Here is a 26,832-nt window from a genome sequence, read left to right on the forward strand (position 1 = left end):
TCATTTAATTGACAAAGTATTATTAAATATTTTAGAATAAATCTAGTGCTATCACTGGCAAAGTAGTCAAAAGGGTCAAATTTGCCTTGAACATCTCAAAGATGCCATTTCAATGCTATCTCTTGCATTCTCCTTGAAATTATTTCTAATAGACGCCCAGCACTTTTGAGAGGTTTTAATTCTGGTCCCTTATTGTTTACTAAATTATTGACTGACTGAAGAATTTAGGAGTATTGCAGTCTACACAGTTTCTATATGGCAAAGACTGAAGGCTTTTCTCCTGGGTGCCAGCCAATAATAAAGGCAGATATTTGTGGAAGAGGATGTTGCCCTTTGGTTCTCAGGTCACAACATATACATAAAACGTTGGCCATGGTAAAGTCCTTTATTTTATTTATTTATTACTGAAGTATTTGATTGGATTTGCTTATTTTATTTAAAGAGAATGCTTTCATGAAGTCAAGAGAATGGTCTGTCTTCTTTTATGTAAGCACTGATGGCTCCTGCTATCAACTATCATGTCATATCATATCAACTAGATCAACTAGTAATTCTCTAAGATATAAATAGAGCACAGACTATAAATTTCACTAAAAGATCTTGTAAGGGCCTAGAGAAGAGAATACAATTAATTCCGAAAATATATTTTAATATATTCTTTTTAAAACCTGAAATATAGTAATTTGAATATTTTAAGTTGAATACCTCTTTCCATTCATTTCTCTGTGCATCATATGACTCAACTGTGTTCAAATAAGTATGTCCATCATATCCTCCAACCACATAGAGTTTGTCTCCAAGCGGGCACACAGCAACAGCATCTCGAGGAACACTCAGAGGTGCCACAGTTGACCATGAGTCACTTTTTGGATCATACCTTAAAGGATTTAGAGAGACAATTGGGAGGAAAAGTCCAATAGAGTTACAATTGAAAATAATAGACATTCTCAAAATGTATACCTATCTGAAACACAGGATTAAAAACACTTTATACAAATATTAAGTGTAGATTGGATAATATTAAGGCTATGTACATGACAAAATTACCTTCAGCCACTAGGTGTCTCTCAAAGCATATTGAACAAGTTTCCCTTTCCAAGATACCACGCACTTCATTAATAAGTACTCAGATAAACTTTGAGGAAATTTCACATATTGTGATCCTGGCATGATATAAAAAATGTCTCCTCTCATTTAGTAGTCTGATTGAAGAGCTTTTGTTTTTCTTTTATTATTTATTTGTCAAAGTTATACATAAGATGCCTCTTTTATATGAGAACTCATTTTAAAGTAAACCTGAATATAACTGCCTTTCTATTTTTGCTGTATGAAATGTACTACTTTGGTTTTAATACTATTTGCAGATAGAATGGTCATAGACTTATCCTGTGTTTTTCCCTGCTGAGAGTTCTTATTTATCTTCAGTGGAGTTAAGGTTTATTGTTTTCTATTTTAATCTGAAGTTAACTCCTTATCTCCAAACCTCTTTAGTAAGCAGAATGAAAAATAATACAGTAAGTAATATTAATTAACGTATTTTCTAGAAATTCTTTCCTAACCTTTGAAGCTTATTTTTAAAAATACATAACACTAAAATCTAAAAATTGAACAATGAAGAAAACTCATATAATTATACACAAAAATGCTCCCTGACTTTACATTGGCCTATTTGTAAAAGTCTAATGAAATATATTTATTTTACAAAGGAGATTTTCATTTATCACTTTCCACTGATATATTTGTATTACCCCCTCTAACCACTGTTTGTATCTCTTCAATGATATTCTAAATCATCTGATTTCAGCTTCCATCTGAAGTCAGTCTCACATCTAGAATTTTAAAAATAGTATCTGAAATCAGCAATAACTCAGACAACTTAAATTCTATATCATCGAGTGTCATGTAGCATATCACTTTAAATTCAGATGTTATGGTAAAAGTCAGAACCAGAAAATCCATAGCTGCATGCTCTGGCTAAGCCAAATCTTCAAAACAATAGCTATTGTTAATTGATGCTTCACTCAGCTGACAGTCAGGGTACACACACAGATGAATCATGAACCGAAACTCATAGAAGGATTTGCTCATAAATTTGCATCCAAAGACCCAAGACTTTTCTGCATGGGCATGGTAACTAATGCTCAAAATCTGGTTAACATTATTATTATCTGGATGCTGCTTGATTAAGAAGAGGAGTTTGGGGAATGTTGAAGTTTCTGAAGAAAAATTAATTGGTAATATGGTGATCATCTGTAAAGATACACAGGAACAGTTATTAAAGACAAAAGTAGTCACCGCATATTCAAATTAAAATAGCATTACTTCTCTCGCTTGTTTCTCTTTTGTTTTTCTGTCTCCCCTTACCTTGAATGTAAGTATATATATTCTTATGGAAATGAAATTGAGCCTGAAGTCAAGAGAATGAGTCATGGTCTTATTTTCCCACTTAGAGTAACTAGGAATCATTTGCTTGATCTATGTGCCTCAGTTTTCTCATTAACATTATAGCAATAGTGATCCCTAACCCAACCAATGTGATGGTTTTAGAAAACTTTAATTTAAATTATTATCATAAGTAATTGGGTATGCCAAAAGTGTTTTAGCAAAAAAAAAAAAAAAAAAAAAAAATAGCATCAGAAAAATTATTCAAGATGTGGAAATGAGGATTATCTGATTCCATAGAGGGTGTATGGACCTTTAAGTGTTTAAGTGTGTTTTTTTTTTTTTTTTTTTTGAGATGGAGAGTCGCTCTGTCCCCCAGGCAGGAGTGCAGTGGCGCGCGATCTCCGCTCACTGCAAGCTCCGCCTCCCGGGTTCACGCCATTCTCCTGCCTCAGCCTCCCAAGTAGCTGGGACTACAGGCGCCCGCCACCACGCCTGGCTAATTTTTTTATTTTTATTTTTAGTGGTGACAGGGTTTCACCGTGTTAGCCAGGACGGTCTTGATCTCCTGACCTTGTGATCCGCTCACCTCGGCCGCCCAAAGTGCTGGTATTACAGGCGTGAGCCACCGCACCTAGCCCCTTTAAGTTACTTTCTACTGACAAGCCTATTTTATAACTCTGTGTGTGTGGAAGTTATAAAAAACTGAGTTTTCTTGTGATTTTTTTTCTATAACAATACAAATTCATTTTGCCTGATGGCAATAGAATTGATTTCCGCAATGTAGAAATAATGACTCCCAAAGATTATCTTTTATTGTTATATTATATGATTTCAACTAGTTTTGCATCTATTGAGAAATTATTTCAGTATTCAAAGTTGTCTAAGTACCTTTTATTCTAAGTACCTTTTTAACTTGTTTTAACATCTTATAATTGTTTTATCTATGAATCACATGAAATGTTTAACACATGTTCATTTTATATTTTTTAATTTTTTAATTGATATATATTTGTACACATTTATGGGGTACGTGTGATATTTTGTTACATACATAAAACGTGTCATTTTATATTTGCATGAAAGCCATGATTTTAAGGTTTTGAAAATTATATTTTAGCACTAGTCATTTTCTCAATGCCTTTTCAAGGAAAATGACAATAATAGTGTAATAATAGGGTGATAATGTTAGTAATAAAAATAATACTGGATTATAGCAATAATACTAAAATAAAACTGCCATACTTGCAACTGACTCCTATTGAATAATTAACATACGGCAAGCAATGTAGTAAGTGCATTATCACATTTTATCTTGTACCCTATGTGGTTGATACTATTATTATTCCCATTTTACATATGAGGAAACTGATGTTTAGAGATGTAAAGTAACTGGGACAAGGTCACATAATTAATAAATAGTAGATTTAAAGTTTGAACCGAGATCTGTCTGACATCTAATCTGATGCGTTTAACTACTATACTACGCATTTGTTTAGTATGTGTAAAGTTCTCATTTTTCTCTTTTTAAAAAAGAGTAGGAGAATTTTAAAAATCAGTAAATTTGGGAGTGTAATTATGTCAGAAAATAAGGTTGAACATTTACTTATAGGATATGCATGTAAGTATGTAATTGTGTAGTCTGTGCCACAGATTATATCAGATAATATAAACTGAATTTATATTTTTAGTGGTTTATTTAAATTGATATAGACATTTTAAACCATAATAAGGCTAGTTCTACTGTGAACACTGTATGGTGCTAAAATATGCAGCCTAATTTGTTTTTTTTTTTCAAGTTTTAACACAGACTTCCACAATTTCAAGGGTTCACAGAGTAAAGCTAAGAAAGTGCTGGCATTATAATAATGGGAAGAAAAATGATCAAAATAGTCATATATTCCACATTTTTTTGTTATGAGAGGTATACTTTTTTGTGATAAAATCCACTTACATAGTTTCATACATTTAGATACAGGAAGCCAAGTTAATGCAACACAAGTTTTACCACTAAGCCTCAACAAAAAGCTTCCAAACTGCAATAGAAACAAGAAAGCACAGACTATAATAAACGAAAACAGTCTTGCTAGGATTTATTACAAGAAAATTGCCATTATGAGACAGAGAATTATTTGTATCTCTGATTATATATTTACATGATTTACTTCTTGACAGATACAATTTTTGTGAAGTCAGATGCGGTTTTCATAGCAACAAACCTTCACAGCTTCTTATTTACTAGGTATCTTTGTACAGTTCTGTGTTATTTTGGATAAAATCCTTCAGGCAACTTTTAATATTTCTGTAAAAAACAACATGGGTTTTCCATATCGATCTTTCTCCTTGACTTCTCCCTCCCATGAGTTTAGCACTCTAATGCAGTTTTTTGTTTGTTTGTTTGTTTATTTTTTAAAGACAGAGTCTCACTGTGTTGCCCAGGCTGGAGTGCAGTTGTGCAGTGATCTCAGCTCGCCATAACCTCTGCCTCCCAGGCTCAAATGATTCTCATGCCTCAGCCTCCCCAGTATCTGGGATTACAGGCATGCGCGTCCATGCCCAACTAATTTTTGTGTTTTTTTAAGAGATAGGGTTTCTTCATGTTGGCCAGGCTGGTCTCAATCTCCTGGCCTCAAGTGATCCACCCACTTCAGCCTCCCAGAGTGTTAGGATTACAGGTGTGAGGCACCGTGCCCGACTCCAATGTAGTTTGAAGTGTCAATGAAATCTCAAGATACCATAATTATTTTTATACAAATTCATTAGCACTTTTGATCAAGACTTTTTTCCCAAATATAATAATTCCAGATACTATATGTTTATGTTATATATGATTTAGTCTTGCCAACTATCAAGAGTTTTATAAAGAAGTTATAGTTACATGGCTTTTAGGTGTAGAACCGTAAATACTTTTACAGGCATAAGAATAGAATTCAATACCTAGGTATCATTACTTAAAATAAAAACTGCACTTACCTTTGTTGAATACAATTATGGATTCTTAAAATATATGTGTACATTCTCTGGTAGTCAGGCTTGTACCCTAACTTTTATGAGTTGTGTGCTGTCTATGACTTTTTGCGGTCTACAGAAGGCATCAATAAATCATCTAGGCAATTTAAAATTTTTATGGAATCTGTCCTTTTTAAAAAAATGTCCTGCAGTGTTGTTTAAACACAGTTTAAGTCTACTGTATTCTTTGGGTTTTTCTAAAAGGAAACATGATTTGGGCCGTGAATTTGGGCCATGTATTTGGGGAATGAAATGTGCGCGCACACACACACACACACACACACACACACACACACACACTCACACATCCAGAAAGCACACATCCCTAGAAATGCCCAAGAATGCATCAGGCCTTTATGCTGAGGTGATCCCAGGCACAGAACATGACCTGCTAATGCGTGATGGTCTAATGGATGAAGCCAGTCTTCAAAGACAGGGAAGGTGCCTGTTTTTTCAAAAACCCAGTTTTCAGCAAAAGATCAAAAGGCATATAAAGAAACAGAAAAAAATAAAAACAAAGTCAATTTCAAAATAACAAATTAAATCTCCAGATACTCTTCCTGTAGAAATATAAAGATCTGACTTACAAGACAGTAACATAGCTGTCTTATGCTAAAGCCAAGATAAAAACAGAAATAATGTAAATAAGTAAAAAAAAATTATAATAAAGAAACGTAAAAATTCTTGAGCTGAAAATAAAATGACAATTTGAAAATTCAGTAGAGGGATTCAATGGGAGACTCAAGAAACAGAAGTAACAATGAGTGAAGTTAAAGAAGGTCATTTAAAATTATCGTGTGTGAGAAGCAAAAAGAATAAAGAAAAATGAATAGAGCCTGAGGGACTTACGGGCTAACATCCAGTGGACAAATATATGCATTTCAAAAATCTCAGAAGAAAAAGAGAGAAAAGAGCAGAAAGAATATTTGAAAAAATAAGAGCTGAAAAACCGTATCAAGACACATTATAAACTCTTAAAAGTCAGAGATAAAGAGACAATATTGTAAGCAAGAAGAGTAAAGCAACTTGACACATAAAAGGAATTCTCAATGAGATAACTAATAAATTTCTCAAAAATACCTTAGAAGACAGAGACATTTTTTTTTAAAGAGGGCAAATTAGGGGCTTTGCTGGCATGCCTCACTCACGAGGAAGTAGCAAAATAGTGTGTAGAGATTCACACTGTAAACTTTTATCTAAGAAGGAACACAGGTGATTAACATAAAAGCAAAAGAAACTCCAGATACTTTGATGAATTTAGTGGCAGCAGCCTGGGCTGTGAGTTGAGTGGAAAATTGAGAGTGAGTCCCCAGTGCATGAGACGGGGAGAAAGGGTCTCCACCATACACATTCCCACTGGGGAGGTAGGTAATCTAGGCCAAGTGGGAGCTCCTTGACCCTACCAATCGCTGGATCTGATGTTGGGAGCAGTGGGGAGACCTTGAGAAGGGGTAACAGCAGGAAGTTGTGTTGCATGCATTCCAGACGCTGGCTCCAATAGAAGGTGGCCAATAAATATCCTAACTATAGGAGTCTCTACTGAAATCTGTAAGCCACATGGGCAGCAGTCACTAGCTGGGCAAGTCTCCAGACTGAGATTTGTGATCTAGTCTCAAAGAGGAGAGGAGTCCCCATTGCCAGAACTGAGAAGAGAGAGTGGTATGGGATTACAGTGTGCATGCAGGAGGTGGGTGACCTCCCCTTTGCAAGACCAGACTAGGAAGGGTACCATGTGGGAGCCCCAGTTTTTGTCCCAGCCAGGAAAGTCTTCAGCCTGGGACAGTTTTGCAATCTGAGATGTTCTGCTTGTAACTTAGCTATTTGTTTCAGCTTGATGCCAGTAGTAGGCTTCAGGAGGGAGCTCTGCAGGATGGTGACCCAGGAAGCAAGGCAGGTCTCACTGCCACCTGCTAAATTTTGGAGCCCAAGCCACTCCTCATTTCCCATGCTGGCTCTTTGGAATGACAGAGGTTTCTCCACTCCTTTTAATATTGCCCCAGTGTCCTGAGAACTGCTTTTTATCACCCATCAGGGCTAGCACTTGCACCTGCTATTGGGGAGCCTGAGTAAGGGCATGCCTGATGCAGCCCCATCAAAATTTTACCCAATTACCCACGTCATAGGCAAAGCATGGGATCAGAACCCCTGGGAGTTCCACAGCCCAGCACGTTCCCTGGGACATTAGACTACTTCTCCTTGGTGGTAAAGATCAAGCATAGAGCTTACTACCACCATCCCAGCTGCCTGTCACCTGCCAGTGCCTTCAGCTGGCCAGCAGGTCAACCTGCTCAGCCCATTACAACTGCTGACATAACTGCACAGTTCTCAGGAAGGAAATGTGCTTTGTGCAACCTCTGCTACCATCATCACCCACACCACCCCAGCTGCTTAGGAGGCCCTGAGCCTGCTCACCTGCCTTGTACATTAATACTACAACTGGCATTTGAGCAAGTCACCACACTAAGGCTGTTTATAACCAAGGAAATCATAGAGCGCCTACATCACTCCTCCACTATCTCTGTCAGGGTTAGTGCTTGTGTCCACCACTGGGATATCTGAGGGTGGCCCCACCTGGTCCAGCTCTGCCCAACTTCACCCTCCTCATGGTGCTGAGGATAAAGCCCAGGCCACTGGGTATTCCACAGACCAGCCCACTGCCTGAGGCACCAGAGGCCTTCTCCTGATAAGGAAATATAAAGCAAAAACCCATCTGCTACCACCACCACCACCACTGGCTCTTACCTCCTTCAAGTGCCACGTACTGGCCTGTAGGTTAAAGTGCACAATCCAATACAAAATCCATTGACACCAATGCAGATAAGCTTATAGAGACCTCTGCTACCCCAGCTCCAAAGGAGGCAGTGAGCCTGCTCACACCCCTAGAACATTGCTATGACAACTGGCACTTGAGAAAATCACACTAAGGCTACCTATAATGAAAAAAATTCATAGAGTCTTTGCCACTGAAAACACTCAGACTCAAAGCCTAATGATCTTATTCAAAATAGGTTATATTCACATCTTAAGGGGAAAAAAGTCCTGTCCAAATAAAAGTAAATTTAAAAATAAGATGTGATATTTTTCTTTTCAAATGATAAGGAACCAATGGAACAGCTCTGGAAGTATAAAAGAACAGGGTGTTATGATAACCACCACAAAGCATTGCACTAACTCTTTAGCAGTAGTTCCTAACCAAAATGAAATACATGACATTTCAGAAAAAGAATTCAAACTATTGATTTTAAAGAAGCTCAACAGGAATCAAGAGAAAGCTGAAAACCAATACAAATAAATCAGAAAATCAATCCAGAATATGAATGATAAATTTGCCAAAGAGATAGATTTTTCTTTAAAAAGAAACTTCTGAAAAGGAAAATTCATTGAAGGCATTACAAAATACAGATGAAATCTTCAATGATAGACTAGACTAAGCAGAAGAAAGAATCTCAGAGCTTGAAGATAGTACTTTTTAATTTATCCAGTCAGATAAAAAAAAAAAAAAAAAGAATTAAAAAGTGAGCTAAGCTTTTGGTAAGTATGGGACTATGTAAAATGTCCCAACTTACAAATTATAAGTGTTCCTGGGGGCAAAGAAAAAAACCCAAAATCTGGGAAACTATTTGAGAAAATAATTAAGGAAAACTTCCCTAGTCCGGCAAGAGATCTAGGTATCTCGATGCAAGAAACTCAGAAAACTCCAGAAAAATACTGTAAGAACAATCTCACCAAGACATATAGTCATCAGACAGTCTAAATTCAATATGAAGGAAAAAAATCCTAAAATCAGCAAAAGAAAAGCATATAGTAACCTATAAAGGAAACCCCATCAGACTAAAAGTGGACTTCTCAGCGGAAGCCTTACAAGCCAGAAGAGATTGGGATTTTATTTTCAAGGCGCTTAAGGAAAAATCTGTAAACCCTGGCTTGTGTATACTGCCAGAATAAGCTTCATAAATGAAGAAGAAATAAAGTCTTTTGCAGACAAGCAAACACTGAGAAAATCTGTCACCACTAGACCAAACTTACAAGAAATGCTCGAGGAAGTTATAAACATGGATACAAAATTTGGTCAATACTTGCCATAATAAAAACATCTGAAAGTATAAAACTCAAAAGTCTTATAAAACGATTACAAAAATAAGGCTACAAAGTTGCTATATAACAATTAATATTATGACAGGAATAAGACCTCATGTATATGGGTTATGTATATAACCATAACTGCATATGGATTAAATATGCCAATTAAAAGAAATAGGCTGACAAAACGGATATATATATATAAAAGGATCCAACCATACACTTCTTACAAGAAACACCTTATTGATAAAGACACTTAGAGACTTAAGTTAATGGGGTGGAAAAAATATTCAATTTAAATGGAAAACAAAAGCAAACAGGAGTAGATATGTTTACATCTGATCAAGCAAACTTTAAATAAACAACAGTTTAAAAAGACAAGGAATGTCATTATATAATCATGAAGAAATCAATTCAACAAAAAGATGTAACAATCCTAAATATATATGCACCAAACACTGGGGCACCCAGATTTATAAAACGAATATTACTTGACTTGAGAAAAGAGCTAGGCAGCAATGCAATAATAGTAGGGGACTTCAACATCCCGCTGACAGCACTAGGCAAATTATTGAGGCAGAAAATCAACAAAGAAACACAGGAAAATGGCCTCGGCAAAAAATTCGTGACTAAGACCTCAGAAGCACAGGCAACAAAAGCGAAAATATACAAATGGGACTTAAGTAAAAAACTTCTGCACGGCCATGGAAAGAATCAATAGAGTGAACAGGGAATCTTCAGAATGGGACAAAATATTTGCAAAGTATGTATCTGGCAAATGGGCTAATATCTGGAATTTACAAGGAACTCAAACATCTCAGTCATAACAAGAAAAACTCAAATAACCCCATTAAAAGTGGTCAAGTAATATGAAGAGATAATTTTTTAAAATGACATATAAATGGCCAAAAAGCATATGCAAAAATGTTCAACATTACTAATTATGAGAAAAATGTGAATTAAAACCACCATGAGATACCATTTTACACCAGTAAAAATGGCTATTAATAAAAAGCCAAATAATAACAGATGTTGGCAAAGATGCAGAGAAAAGGGAACACACACTGTTAGTGGGAATGTAAGTAAGTATAACCTTTATGGCAATCAGTATGCAGCTTTCTCAAAGAGCTAAAAATAGATCTACCATTTGGTGCAGCAATCCCACTACTGCGTATCTACCTAAAGGAAGATACATCATTATACCAAAAGATACCTGCACTCATAGGTTTCATGCAGCACTATTCACAATAGCAAATATATGAAATCAACCTAAATGTCCATCAATGGATGATTGGATTAAAATATGCACACAAACACATACACACCCCCACATACACACACATATACATACACCATGGAATACTACTCAGCCATAAAAAAATCATGTTTTAAACAATCATGTCTTAAACAAAATAACTCAGAAACAGTAAGTCAAATATCACATGTTCTCAGTTATAAGTGGGAGCTAAATAATGCATACACATGATATAGGAAGTGGAGTAGTAGACATTGGAGACAGAACAGTGAGGCAGGTGGAGGGTGGTGAGAAATGAAAAATTACTTAATTGGCTCAATATATACTATTCAGATAATGGCTACACGAAAAGCCCAGACTTCTCCACTTTGCAATAGGTCCATGTAGTAAAACTGTACTTATACTACCTAATTTTTAAAAAATTTTATTTTATTAATTTCCAGGGTACATGTGTAGAATGTGCAAGTTCGTTACATAGGTAAAGGTATGCCATGGTGGTTTGCTGCACCTATCAATCCATCACCTAGGTATTACACCCAGCATGCATTAACTATTCTTCCTTATGGCCTCCCTCACACCCACACTCCCCTGACAAGCCCCAGTGTTCGTTGTTCCCCATCCTGTGTCCATGTGTTCTCATTGTTCAGCTCCCACTTATAAGTCAGAACATGTGGTGTTTAATTTTCTGCTCCTGCATTAGTTTCCTGAAGATAATGGCTTCCGGCTTTATACATGGCCATATGAAGGATATGATTTCATTCCTTTTTATGGCTGCATACTATCCTATGGTGTATATGTACCACATTTTCTTTATCTAATCTATCGTTGGTGGGCATTTGGGTTAATTATATGTCTTTGCTATTATGAGTAGTGCTGCAATGAACATATGCATGTGAGTATCTTTATAATAAAATGACTTATATGTCTTTGGGTATATACCCAGTAATGAGATTGCTGGGTCAAATGATATTTCTGGTTCTAAATGTTTGAGGAATAGTCACACTGTCTTCCACAATGGCTGAACTAATTTACATTCCCACCAACAGTGTAAAAGCATTCCTATTTCTTCAGAACTTCACCAGCATCTACTGTTTCTTGACTTTCTAATAATTGCCATTATGATGGGCATGTGATGGTATCTCATTGTGGTTTTGATTTGCATTTAATGATAAGTGATGTTGAACTTTTTTTCATGTTTGTTGATCTCATGTATGTATTCTTTTGAGAAGTGTTGACAATGCTGACAAAAACAAGCAATGGAGAAAAGATTCCCTATTTGATAAATGGTGCTGGAAGAACTGGCTGGCCATATGCAGAAAGTTGAAACTGGACCCTTCCTTACACCTTATACAAAAATTAACTGAAAAAGGATGACATGGTTTGGCTATGCCCACACCCAAATCTCATCTTGAATTGTAGCTCCCATGATTCCCGTGTGTTGTGGGAAAGACCCAGTAGGAGATAATTGAATCATGGGGGCAGTTTTTCCCATACTGTTCTCATGATAGTGAGTAAGTCTCTCGAGATCTGGTGGTTTTATAAGACGAAACTCATTTTGCTTGGCTCTCTGATTCTCTCTTGCCACCACCATGTAAGAAGTGCCTTTCAGCTTCTGCCATGCCCTCAACAGCCACATGGAACTACGAGTCCATTAAACCTCTTTTTCTTCCCAGTCTTGGGTATGTCTTTATCAGCAGTGTGACAATGGACTAATACAGTAAATTGGTACTAGTAGAGTGGGCCACTGCTGAAGATATCTGAAAATGTGGAAGTGACTTTGGAATTGGGTAACAGGCAGAGGTTGGAACACTTTGGAGGACTCAGAAGATAGGAAAATGTGGAAAAGTTTGGAACTTCCTAGAGTCTTGAGACTTGTTGAATGGCTTTGCCCAAAATGCTGATAGCAATGTGGACAATAAAGTCTAGGCTGAGGTGGTCTCAGATGGAAATGAGGAACTTGTTGGGAATTGGAGCAAAGGTGACTCTTGTTATGTTCTAGCAAAGAGACTGGCAGCATTTTGTCCCTGCCCTAGAAATTTGTGAAACTTTAAACTTGAGAGAGACTATTTAGGGTATCTGGTAGAAGAAATTTCTAAGCAACAAAGCATTCAAGAGGTGCTGTTAAAGACATTCAGTTTTATAAGGGAAGCAGAGCATAAAAGTTCAGATAATTTTCAGCGTGACAATGTGATAGAAAAGAAAATCCCTTTTTCTGAGAAATTCAAGCCCCCTGCAGAAATTTGCTTAAGTAATGAGGAGCTCAATGTTAACTGCCAAGACAATAGGGAAAATGTCTCTAGGACATGTCAGGGATCTTCATGGCAGCCCCTCCCATCAGAGACCTGGAGGCCTAGGGGGGAATATGTTTTCCCCATGCTGTGTGCAGCCTAGGAACTTGGTGCCCTGCATTTACAGCTGCTCAAGCTGTGGCTAAAAGGAGCAAATGTAGAACTCTGGCTGTGGCTTCAGAGGGTGCAAGCCCCAAGCCTTGGCAGCTTCCATGTGGTGTTGAGCCTGTAAGTGCACATAAGTCAATAATCGGGGTTCGGGAACCTCTGCCTAGATTTCAGAGAATGTGTGGAAATGACTGGATGCCCAGACAGAAGTTTGTTGCAGGCATAGGGCCCTCAAGGAGAACCTCTGCTAGGGCAGTGCAGAAGGGAAATGTGGGGTCAGAGCCCCCACACAGATTCCCTTCTGGAGCATCACCTAGTGGAGCTGTGAGAAGAGGGCCACTGTCCTTCAGGTCCTAGAATGGTAAATCCACTGACACTGTGTGCCTGGAAAAGCCTCAGACACTCAGTGCCAGTCTGTGAAAGCACCTGGGAGGGAGGCTGTACCCTGCAAAGCCACAGGGCCAGAGCTGCCCAAGACCATGGAACCCACCTCTTGCATCAGTGTGACATGGATGAGAAACACGGTATCAAAAGTGATCATTATGCAGCTTTAAGATATGACTGCCTTGCTGAATTTTGGACTTGCATGGGGCCTGTAGCCCCTTTGCTTTGGTCATTTTTTTCCCATTTGTAATGGACGTATTTACTCAATGCCTGTACCACCGTTGTATCTAGAAAGTAACTAACTTGCTTTTGATTTTACAGGCTCACAGGCGGAAGGGACTTGCCTTGTCTTGCATGAGACTTTGAACTGTGGACTTTTGAGTTAATGTTGAAACGAGTTAAGAATTTGGGGGACTGTTGGGAAGGCATGATTGGTTTTGAAATGTGAGGACATAAGATTTGGGAGTGGTCAGAGGTAGAATGATATGGTTTGGCTGTGTCCCCACCCAAATCTCATCTTGAGTTGTAACTTCTATGATTCCTACATGTTGTGGGAGGAACCCAGTGGGAGATATTTGAATCATGGGGGCCTGCCCTGCCTGCCTCACCTAAGATATTATTTGCAAAAGCCATTTTATTAATTTCCAACGTGCTGTAATTCATATAAAAAGTAACAGTTTGTAGTTATAACAGGTGAATGTGCAATAATCTGTCTTGAAAAATTACAGACAGGAAGATAAATAGTCTAAATAAGTGAAAACCCAGCTTAGAGTTAACACATCTGTGAACAAATGTGCAGTGCATTTTCTCCCATACTGTTCTCTTGGTAGTGAATACGTCTCATGAGATCTGATGGTTTTATAAGGGGAAACCTATTTTGCTTGGCTCTCTGTTTCTCTCTTGCTGCCACCATGTAAGAAGTGTCTTTTGGCTTCCACGATGATTGTGAAGCCTCCCCAGCCACGTGGAACTGTGAGTCCATTAAACAGCTTTCTCTTCCCAGTCTCAGGTATGTCTTTATCAGCAGCATGAATACAGACTAATACATTGGATTGAAGACTAAAATGTATAGCCCCAAACTTTAAAAAACCCTCAACAAACTAAGAATAAAAGAAAACTACCTCACCCTAATGAAGGTAGTAGATGGAAAACCAAGAGCTACTATCACACTTAATGTAAGTATTTCCTGTAGGAACAAGAACAAGGAAAGGTGCCCACTTCTACCACTTTATTTGACAATTAGAAATTTTAAACCAGAGCAATTAGGCTAAAAAGAGAAACAAAAGTCATGCAAATTGGAAAGGAAGAAATTAAGAAAGACATCAATAAAGGGAAAGATAGCTTCTGCTTATGGAGTGGAAACCTTAATATTCTTAAGATATCAATACACTCGGTTGGGTGTGGTGGCTCACACCTGTAATCCTAGCACTTTGGGAGGCTGAGGCAGTCAGATTGCTTGAGCCCAGGCATTTGAGATAAGCCGGGGCAACATGGCAAAACCTCGTGCCTACAAAAATTACAAAAAATTTTGCCAGGTGTGGTGGCACATGCTTGTAGTTTCACCTACTAAGGAGGCTGAGTTAGGAGGATTACATGAACTTGGGGACCATGCAGTGAATCATGATGGCACCACTGCATTCTGGCCTCGGTGACAGAGGGAGATCCTGTCATTAAAAATAATAATAAATAAATCAATACACAATGTGATCTACGGTTTCAATGCAATTTCTATAAAAACTCCAATGGCATTTTTGGCAGAAATAGAAAAATTCGTCCTAACTCCATATAGAATCTCAAGAGACCCAAAGTAGCAAAAACAATCTAGAAAATGAACAAAGTTGGAGGTTTACTGCCTCCCTGATTAAGAAGCTTACTATACCAGCTACACTAATCAACACAGTGATGTACGGGCAAAAAGACAAACATAAAGACCAATGGAACACAGTACAGAGCCCAGAAATAAACCCTTACATATATGGTCAAAAAAATTTTGACAATGGTGCTGAGGCCACTGAATGGGGAAAGGAGAGTCTTTTCAACACATGTTAACGGGAAAACTGGATATCCACATGCAAAAGAATAAAGTTGAACCTTTACTCAATAAAGAACAAATAAATTAATGGGTCAAAGGCCTGAAGGTAAGAGGTACAGTTATAAAACCCTAGGTATAAAATATAAATAAAAAGCTTGATTAACTTGTATTTGGCAATCACTTATTGGATAAAACACCAAAAGAACAGTCAACAAGAAAAAAAATATATAAATTGAACTTCATCAAAATTAAAAATATTTGTGCATCAAAAGACATTATCAACACAGTGACCAGGAAATCCATGAAACAGGAGAGACTATCTGGAAATCATACATATGATAAGTAACTAATTTCCAGAATATGTAAGGAACTACTATAACAATAATATTCAGCCTTAAAAAGGAAATGAAATTCTGACACGTTATTACATAGATAAACCTTGAAGAATTATGCTAAATGAGATATGACAATCATAAAATAATAACTATTTATGATTCCACTTTTATGAGTTAACTAGAATAGTCAAATTCATAGAAACAAAAAGTAGAATAGTGGTTACCAGTGGCTGTGGAGAGGTAAAAATGTAGAGTTATTATTTAATAAATACAGACTTTCAATCTGAGCACATGAAAAATGTTGTAGAGATGGTTGGTAATGATATTTGCAAAACAGTGTGACTATGTCACTAAACTGTACACTTAAAATAGTTAAAGTAAAAAAAATCCTTATTATGTATAATTTGCCACAAAAATTAGCACTATTAAGGGGTGATTGGTTATTGCTTATGCGAACTGTAGAGAGAACTAATGTGGTTTTTTCAGTGTCACATATATTTGACTATAGTACATTATAGTATTATAGTGTATTAAAATCAAATATGTATTATCTGAGGCAGTGATTGACCATATTTATGGCTTGTATAATCTTAAAAAAGTAAGTTGTATCTCTTAATAACTGATTTTAGAAGAGGCATTCCATTTATACACTGAATGCTAGGGAGCCAGTCATTGAGAATAAATTTTTAAAGTGCTACAGATCAGATATTCCCTATAGGAAACTTTTAGCTTTAGTTATCAATTATGTGTCAGTGGTATGTTTATCAGAAAAAAAAAAATTCATCTTTTCTTTAGACTCCTGCCGAAATTCTATCCTTTATGTCATTGTTCGACCAATTTCTTCCAAGTTGCTTTCTTCATGATATTCCAACTCTCCTCAATTTAATTTTTCCTCTGCCTAAAAGATAAAGTCTCAAAACTTCTATCTTGGCGTTAAGTGACATCAGACAATGTGGTCCTTAATTCTGTTCTGAGTTGCACTTCCAAATTGTATTTCCATCTAAAGTGTCTGCTCTAACTGAAAAAGCTGTCTCCTTTACTTCAATGGTTTTGATTGTGATTTTTTTTCTCCTAAATTTGTATGCCTGCAAGATACAAATTCTACCTATTCTATAAATTTTCCTTGAGGATGCCATTCCACAATTATGTCTGTTTCCAAAATTTTGCTCTCCTTACTGTAAATTTGTCATTTGGTCTTAGGTTAATATTATTTAACTATTTTGTGTATGTATACAGTTTTTCTGTCTTAAAAGGGAATGTAAATGGTATAACTACACAGTCATAACACTTATTTTAAGCAAGATACACAATATTCATACAAGTGAATGTCTCCCTTTCAGTGAAATTACCTTTGGGAAACAAAATACTTATTACAATAGAGTCATTGCAATAAGTATTTCTGTATATTAATAAAATACAGAATTATTAATTTCTGTGTAATTATTTCTGTATATTTTGTGATGGTAAGTCATTGTCTCTTTACAGATTAATTTCATTTGATTTTAAAAACAGTAAACTTATTTTTATGTTGTTAATGCTATTTTTGAAATTTCTATTGGTGTTTAATGAACAGGTGGTATTTAGTTGCATGAATAATTTCTTTAGTGGTTATTTCTGAGATTTTGGTGCACCCATCACCAAATATGTAGACTTTATCCCTCTCCCCACTCACACCCTTTCCCCTGAGTCTCCAACGTTCATTGTATCATTCTTATGCCTTTACATCCTCCCCCACTTATGAGAGCATATAATGTTTGATTTTCCATTTCTGAGTTACCTCACTTAGAATAATAGTCTCCAATTCCATCCATGTTGCTGTGAATGCCATTATTTAATTCCTTTTTACAGCTGAGTAGTATTCCATATATCACAGTTTCTTTATCCACTCGCTGATGGATAATCGACAGGCATTTGGCCAGTTCCATATTTTTGCAATTACAAATTCTTCTGCTATAAACATTTGTGTGCAGGTATCTTTTTTGTATAATTACTTATTTTCCTCTGGATAGAGACCCAATAGTGGGATTGCTGTTTCAAATAGTAGATCTACTTTTAGTTCTTTAAGGAATCTCCACACTGTTTTCCATAGTGGTTGTACTAGTTTAGATTCCCGCCAACATTGTAAAAGTGTTCCCATTTTACCACACCCATGCCAACATTTATTATGGTTTGATTTTTTGATTATGTCCATTCTTGCAGGAATGAGGTAGTATTGCACTGTGGTTTTGATTTGCATTTCCCTGATCATTAGTGATGTTGAACATTTTTTAAATATGTTTTTTAGCCATATGTATATCTTCTTTTGAGAGTTTTCTATTCATGTCCTTAGCCCACTTCTTAATGGAATTGTTTGTTTTGTTCTTGCTAATTTGTTTGAGTTCCTTGTAGATTCTGTCATTTGTCAGATGTAGATTGTAAAGATTTTCCCCCTCTCTGTAGGATATCTTTTTACTCTGCTGATTATTTCTTCTGCTGTGCAGAAACTTTTAGTTAAGTCCCATCTATTTAGGTCTGTTTTTGTTGCATTTGCTTTTGGGTTCTTGGTCATGAAGTCTTTGCCTAAGCTAATGTCTAGAAGGGTTTTTGCAATGTACCATCTAGAAATTTTACGGTTTCAGGCTTTAGATTTAAGTATTTGATTTGATCCATCTTGATTTGATTTTTGTATAGGGTTACAGATGAGGATCCAGTTTCATTCTTCTATATGTGGCTTGCCAATTATGCCAGTACCATTTGTTGAATATGGTGTCCTTTCCCCACTTTATGTTTTTCTTTGCTTTGTCAAAGATCAGTTGACTGTAAGTATTTGCCTTTATTTGTGGGTTCTCTATTCTGTTCCATTCATCTATATGTCTAGTTTTGTACCAGTATGATTTTGTTTTGGAGAGTATGGCCTTAAAGTATCATTTGAAGTCGGGTAATGTAATGCCTCTAGATTTGTTCATTTTGCTTAGTCTTGCTTTGGCTAGGCAGGCTCTTTTTTGGTTTCATATGAATTTTAGAACTTTTTATTCTAATTCTGTGAAGAATGGTGGCAGTATTATAAAGGGAAATGCATTGAATTTATAGACTGCTTTTGGCAGTATGGTCATTATCACAATATTGATTCTACCCATCATGAGCATGGGATGTGTTTCCATTTGTTTGTGTCATCTATGTTTTCTTTCAGTAGTGTTTTGTAGTTTTCATTGTAGAGGTCTTTCACCTCCTTGGTTAAGTGCATTCCTAAGTTTTTGTTGTTGTTGTTGCAGCTATTGTAAGACGGGTTGAGTTCTTGATTTGATTCTCAGCTTGGTCACTGTTTTTGTACAGCAGAGCTGCAGATTTGTGTACATTAATTTTTTTCCATAAATTATTGGAGTACAGGTGGTCTGGTTACATGAGTAAGTTCTTTAGTGGTGATTTGTGAGATTCTGTTGCACCCATCACCCAAGCAGTATGCACTGCACCATATTTGTAATCTTTTATCCCTAACTACCTCCCACTTTTCCCTTGCCCATTCCCCAAAGTCCATCATATCATTCTTATGCCTTTGTGTCCTCATAGTTTAGCTCCCAAATATCAGTGAGAACATACGATGTTTGGTTTTCCTTTCCTGAGTTACTTTACTTAGAATAATAGTCTCCAATCTCATCCACGTTGCTGCAAATGCTGTTAAATCATTCCTTTTTATGGCTGCATAGTATTCCATTGTGTATATGTACCATAGTTTCTTTGTCTACTTGTTGACTGATGAGCATCTGGGTTAGTTCCACAGTTTTGCAATTGTGAATTGTGCTGCTATAAACATACATGTGCACGTATCTTTCATGATTAATAACTTCATTTCCTCTGGGTAGCTACCCAGTAGCGGGATTGCTGGGTCAAATGGTAGTTCTACTTTTAGTTCTTTAAGGGATCTTCACACTCTTTTTCATAGTGGCTGTATTTGTTTGCATTCCCACCAGCAGTGTAGAAGTGTTCCCTGTTTACCACATTCACACTAGCATCTACTGTTTTTTGATTTTTTGATTATGATCATTCTTGCAGGACTAAGGTGGTATTGCATTGTGGTTTTGATTTGCATTTCCCTGATCATTAGTAAAGTTGAGCATTTTTCATGTGTTTGTTGGCCATTTGTATATCTTCTTTTGATAATTGTTTATTCATTTCCTTAGCCCACTTTTTGATGGGATTGCTTGTTTCTTACTGATTTGTTTGAGTTCATTGTAGATTCTGGATATTAGTCCTTTGTCAGATGTACAGATTGTGAAGATTTTCTCCCACACTGTGGGTTGTCTGTTTACTCTGCTGACTGTTCCTTTTGTCGTGAAGAAGCTTTTTAGTTTGATTAGGTCCCAGCTATTTAGCTTTGTTTTTATCGCATGTGCTTTTGGGCTCTTGGTCATGACATCCTTGCCTAAACCAATGTCTAGAATGGTTTTTCCAATGTTATCTTTTAGAATTTTTATAGTTTCCGGTCTTAGGTTTAAGACCTTAATCCATCTCAAGTTGATTTTGTATAAGATGGGAGATGAGAATCCAGTTTCATTCTCCTATATGTGGCTAGCATATAATCCCAGCATGATTGGCTGAAAAAAGTTCTTTTCCCACTTTATGTTTTTGTTTGCTTTGTCAAAGATCAGTTGACTGTATTTGGGTTTATTTCTGGGTTCTCTACTCTGTTCCACTGGTCTATGTGCCTATTTTTATACCAGTACCATGATGTTTTGGTGACTATGGCTTTATAGACTGGTTTGAAATCAGGCTGTGTGATGCCTCCAGATTTGTTCTTGTGCTTAGTCTTGCTTTGGCTATCAGGGCTCTTTTTTGGTTCCATATGAATTTTAGAATTTTTTTTTTCTAATTCTGTGAAGAATAATGATGCTATTTTGACGGAGACTGCATTGAATTTGTAGATTACTTGTGGCAGTATAGACATTTTCACAATATTGATTCTACCCTTCCACGAGCATGGGATGTGTTTCCATTTCCTGGTGTCATCTATGGTTTCTTTCAGCAGTGTTTTGTAGTTTTCCTTGTAGAGGCCTTTTGACCCCTTGATTAAGTATATTCCTAAGTATTTTTATTTTTTGCAGCGATTGTAATAGGGGTTGAGTTCTAGAGTTGATTCTCTGCTTAGTTGCTGTTGGTGTATAGAAGAGCTACTGGTTTGTGTACATTAATCTTATATCCAGAAACTTTGCTGAATTCTTTTATCAGTTCTAGGAGCTTTCTTGAGGAGTCTTTAGCGTTTTCAAGGTGAATGATCATATCATCAACAAACAGTGAGAGTTTGACTTCCTTTTTACTGATTTGGATACCCTTTATTCCTTTCTCTTGTCTGATTGCTCCGGTTATGACTTTCAGTTCTATGTTGAAGAGGAGTGGTGAGAGTGGGCATCCTTGTCTTGTTCCAGTTCTCAGAGGGAATGTTTTCAACTTTTCCCCATTCACTATTCTGTTGGCTGTGGGTTTGTCATAGATGGTTTTTATTACATAAAGGTATGTCCCTTGTATGCTGATTCTGCTGAGAATTTTAATCATAAACATTGCTGGATTTTGTCAAATGCTTTTTCTGCATCTATTGAGATGATTATGTGATTTTTTAAAAAAACTTTATGAGGTGTATCACATTTATTGATCTGTGGATGTTAAACAATCCCTGCATCCCTGGTATAAAACTAAATTGATCATGGTGTGTTATCTTTTTGATAAGCTGTTGTATTCTGTTAACTAGTATTGTGTTGAGAATTTTTGCATCTATGTTCCTCATGGATATTGGGCTGTAGTTTTCTTTTTTGGTTATGTCTTTTCCTGGTTTTGGTATTAATGCTGGCTTCATAGAATGAATTAGGGAGGGTTCCTTCTTTTCCTATCTTGTGGAATAGTGTCAAAAGAATTGGTATCAATTTTCCTTTGAATGTCTCGTAGAATTCCACTGTGAATCTGTCTGGTCCTGGACTTTTTTTTGGTGGTAATTTTTGTAGTTACCATTTCAATCTCGCTGCTTGTTATTGATCTGTTCAAGGTATCTAATTCTTTCTGATTTAAGCTAGGGAGGTTGTATTTTTCCAGAGATTTAGCAATCTCTTCTAGGTTTTTTAGTTGATGTGAGTAAAGGTGTTCATAGTACCCTTGAAGGATCTTTGGTATGTCAGTTGTAATATCTCTTTCAGTTCTTACTGAGGTTATTTGGATTTTTCCCTCTTCTTTTCTTGGTTAATCTTGCTAATGGTCTATCAGTTTTATTTATCTTTTCAAAGAACCAGTTTTTTGTTTTATTTATCTTTTGTATTTTGTTTGTTTGTTTGTTTCAATTTCATTTAGTTCTGCTCTGATCTTTTTGTGATAAAATTTCCAGGTGTTTTTGTGCTTCTTGTATTTGGATGTCTAGGTCTCTAGCAAGGCCAGGGAAGCTTTCCTTAGTTATTCACCCAAATATGTTTTCTAAGCTTTTAGAATTCTCTTCTTCCTCAGGAACACATATTATTGTTAGGTTTCATCGTTTAACATAATGCCAGACTTCTTGGAGGCTTTGTTCACATTTTCTTATTCGTTTTTCTTTGTCTTTGTAGGACTGGATTAATTAAAAGACCTTGTCTTTGAGCTCTGAATTTCTTTCTTCTACTTGTTCAATTACATTCTGAGATTTTCCAGGGCATTTCACATTTCTAAAAGTGTGTCCAAAGTTTCTGGAATTTTGATTGTTTTTTTCTTTAAGCTGTCTATTTCCTTGAACATTTCTCCCTTCACTTTTTGTATCATTGTTTGTATTTCCTTGCATTGGGCTTCACCTTTCTCTGGTCCCTCCCTGATTAGCTTAATAACTAACCTCATGAATTCTTTCTCAGGTAAATCAGAAATTTCTTACTGGTTTGGATCCATTGCTGGTGAACTAGTGTGATTTTTTTCGGGGGGTGTTGAAGAGCCTTGTTTTTGTGATATTACCAGGCAGGGCTGGTTTTCTGGTTCCTTCTCATCTGGGTAGGCTCTGTCAGAGGGAAGGTCTAGAACTGAAGGCTGTTTTCTCAGATATCATTTTTCCCCCAGGATGTTCCCTTGATGTAGTACTATCCCCCTTTTCCTATGGATGTGGCTTCCTGTGAGCTTAACTGCAGTGACTGTTGTCTCTATTCTGGGTCTAGCCACCCGGCAAGTCTATTTGAATCCGGGCTGATACTGGGGGGTGTCTGCACAGAGTCCTGTGATGTGAACCGTCTATGGGTCTCTCAAGATGGAAACCAGTGCCTGTTCCAGTGGAGGTGGCGGGGGGTGCAATAGAGTCTGTGAGGATTCTTAGCTTTGGTGGTTTAATGCTTCATTTTTGTGCTGGTTGGCCTCCTGCCAGGGGGTAGCACTTTCCAGAAAGCATCAGCTGTGGTAGTATGGAGATGGACTGGCCATGGGTGGGGCCCTAAAACTCCCAAGATTATATGCCCTTTGTCTTCTGCTACCAGGGTAAATAGGAAAAGGCCATCAAGTAGGGGTGGGGCTAGGCATGTCTGAGCTCAGACTCTCCTTGGGTGGGTGTAGCTGCAGCTCCTGTGGGGGATGGAGGTGAGATTCCCAGGTCACCGGAGTTGTGTACCTAGGAGGATTATGGCTGCCTCTGCAGAGTCATGCAGGTTGTCAGGGAAGTGGGGGAAAGCCAGCAGTCACAGGTCTCACCCAGCTCTCATGCAAACCGAAGAGCTGGTCTCACTCCCACTATGCTTCTCCCCAACAGCCCTGAGTCTGTTTCCAGGTGGAGGACTAGATGGGCTTGAAAACTTGCCCCAGGCTACCTGCTTCCATGCTGCAAAAGAAAAGGGCTTGGTTCTTCCTCTCCCTGTGGAGTCTGCACACCAGATTTGTGCCCTCCCCCCATTTCTGGCCAGGAGGCTTCTCACAACGTTCAAATTGTTACAGAGTTCAGCTAAAGATTTCCTGCTCCCTGTGGAGTTTTACCCCCTGCTCCTCTGGCCAACCTCCAAATGTATCCCTGTGGCACCAGGCAGGAATGGCCTGCTAGCGGACCCAGCAAGCTCACAGGGACTTTCTGCTGCTTCCTCTACACCTGTATTTCGCTCGACCCTCTAAATCGCCTCAGCACCAGGTAAAGTTGGAAACTTCTCCTGCAAATAGACCTTCAGCTTCTCCAGTGGGTATATTTGGGAGAGGAGGGTCTCCCTTTCACACTTCTGCAGTTGGGCCACTCACAATACTTGGGGTGTCTCCCGGGTCCTACGCGAGCATTAGTTTTCTTCAGACGGTCTGTGGGTTCTTTCAGGATTGCTGGTTTGTTCTTGCAGTTCATCTGGAACTAAAATTCACAATGCGAGCCTCTGCACGCTGCTCTGTCTGGAGCTGCAATCTTCTCCTGCCTCATGTCCACCATGATGATTCCAATTCTGATTTGTGTACATTAATTTTGTAACCTGAAACTTTGCTGAATTCATTTACCAGTTCTAGGAGCTTTCTGGATGAGTCTTTAGGGTTTTCTAGGTATACAATCATGTGACAAACAGTGACAGTTTGACTTTCTTATTACTAATTTGGATGCCCTTTATTTCTTTCTCTTGTCTGATTGCTCTGGCCAGGACTTCCAATACTATGTTGAATAGAACTTGTGAAAGTGGGCATCATTGTCTTCTTCCCATTCTCAGAGAGAATGCTTTCAACTTTTCTCCGTTCAATATTATGTTGGCTGTGGGTTTGTCATAGATGGCTTTCATTACCTTAAGGTATGCCCCTTCTGTGCTGATTTTGTTGAGGGTTTTAATCATAAAGGGATGCTGGACTTTGTCAAAGGGTTTTACTGCATTTATTGAGATGATTATGCGATTTTTTAAAAAAATATTTTCATGAGACGTATCACATTTACTGACTTGTGAACGTTAAACAATCCCTGAATCCCTGGTATAAAACTAACTTGATCATGGTGTATTATCTTTTTGACATGCTGTTGGATTCTGTTAACTAGTATTATGTTGAGAATTTTTGCATCTATGTTCATCATGGATATTGGGCTGTAGTTTTCTTTTTTGTTATGTTCTTTCCTGGTTTTGGTATTAGGATGATACTGGCTTCACAGAATGATTTACGGGGGATTCCCTTTTTCTCTATCTTTTGGAATAGTTTTAGTAGCACTGGTACCAATTATTCTTTGAATGTCACGTAAAATTCAGCTGTGATTTCATCTGGACCTAGACTTTTTTTGTTGGTAACTTTTTAGTTATTGTTTCAATCTTACTTCTTATTATTGGTCTGTTCAGAGTTTCTATTTTTTCCTGGTTTAATCTAGGTTGTATATTTCTAGGAATTATCCATCACCTCTAGCTTTTCTAGTTTATGTATGTAAAGGTGCTCCTAGTAGCCTTGAATGATCTTTTGTATTTCTGAGATATTGGTTGTAATATCTCCCATTTCATTTCTAACTGGGCTTATTTGAATCTTTTCCTTTCTTTTCTTGGTTAATTTTGCTAATGGTCTATGCATTTGGTTTATTTTTTTCAAAGAACCAGCTGTGTGTTTTATTTATCTTTGTATTTTTTGTTTGTTTCAATTTCATTTAGTTCTGGTCTTTCTTTTCTTCTTCTGGGTTTGTTTGTTGTTTTTTCTCTAGTTCCTTGAGGTGTAACCCTAGATTGTCTATTTGTGCTCTTTCAGACTTTTTGATGTAGGCATTCAATGCTATGAACTTTCCTCTTAGAACCACTTTTCTGTTTCCTAGAGGTTTGGAGAGGTTATATTATCATGATTGTTCAGTTCAAATAACCTTTTCTTTCAATCTTGATCTCTTTTTTTTTTTTTTTTGAGACAGAGTCTCACTCTGTCACTCAGGCTGGAGTGCAGTGGCCGGATCTCAGCTCACTGCAAGCTCCGCCTCCCGGGTTCACCCCAGCCTCCTGGCCTCCTGAGTAGTTGGGACTACAGGCGCCTGCCACCTCGCCCGGCTAGTTTTTTGTATTTTTTAGTAGAGACGGGGTTTCACCATGTTAGCCAGGATGGTCTCAATCTCCTGACCTCATGATCTGCCCGTCTCGGCCTCCCAAAGTGCTGGGATTACAGGCTTGAGCCACCGCGCCCAGCCTCAATCTTGATTTCATTGTGACTCAACGATCATTCAGAAAGGGTTTTGCCATGTTGGCCAGGCTGGTCTTAAACTCCTGATCTCAGGTGATCCTCCCACTTTGGCCTCCCAAAGTGCTGAAATTATAGGCATGAACCACCATGCCTAGCCTGTGAATGCTTTTTATTTAAGCTATTTCACTGGAGAATTTTCCATTCATATTCTACATGATACTTATTTATTTATTTATTTGATGTGTTTAAGTTGCACTTCACCTTTCTCCCATACCTCCTTGATTGGCTTAATAGTTGACCTTCTGAAATCTTCTTCTGGCAATTCAAATACATCATCTTGGTTTGGATCCATTGCTGGTGAGCTAGTGTAATCTTTTGGGGGTGTTAAAAGACCTCATTTTGTCAAACTTAAAGAATTGGTTTTCTGGTTCCTTCTCATTTGGGTAAACTATGTCAGAGGGAAGATCTGGAACTCAAGCGCTGCTGTTCAGATTCTTTTGTCCTATGGAGATGATGCCTTGATGTGGTGCTCTCCCCTTTCCCCTAGGGATGCGGTTTCCTGAGCACCAAACTGCAGTGATTGCTATTTCTTTTCTGGATCTAGCCACCCAGCAGAGCTACTGGTGTGGGGAGTGTCTGCCATGAGACCTGTGATGTGATCCATCTTCAGGTCTCTCAGTCAGGGATACTAGCACCTACTCTCATGGAGGTGGCAAGGGAGTGAAGTATGCTCTGAGGGTCCTTGGTTGTATTTTTGTTTAGTATACTGGTTTTGTGTTGGTTGGCCTCCAGCTAGAAGTTGGCACATTCAAGAGCCCATCAGTTCCATTTGTTTAGAAAGGATACAACTTTGCCTTAGGCTTAGGCAGTGGGCAGGGCCATAGCGCTACCAAGAAATTATGACCTTTGTGT

The 26,832-nt window shown here is 37.6% G+C and overlaps 1 protein-coding gene across 2 annotated transcripts in view; it reads right to left on the bottom strand.

Annotated features, from left to right (window-relative positions):
* The window catches only part of KLHL4 (kelch like family member 4), a 162,575-nt gene that overhangs the window by 4,451 nt on the left and 131,292 nt on the right, over positions 1-26,832 (bottom strand). For both annotated transcript variants that reach the window (XM_025372221.1, XM_025372220.1), the window contains exon 10: positions 706-877. In XM_025372221.1, the coding sequence (XP_025228006.1) occupies positions 706-877 (172 nt within the window). The remainder of the gene's footprint in view (positions 1-705; positions 878-26,832) is intronic.

The sequence above is a fragment of the Theropithecus gelada genome, chromosome X, assembly GCF_003255815.1.
Source record: "Theropithecus gelada isolate Dixy chromosome X, Tgel_1.0, whole genome shotgun sequence".
Lineage (NCBI taxonomy): Eukaryota > Metazoa > Chordata > Mammalia > Primates > Cercopithecidae > Theropithecus > Theropithecus gelada.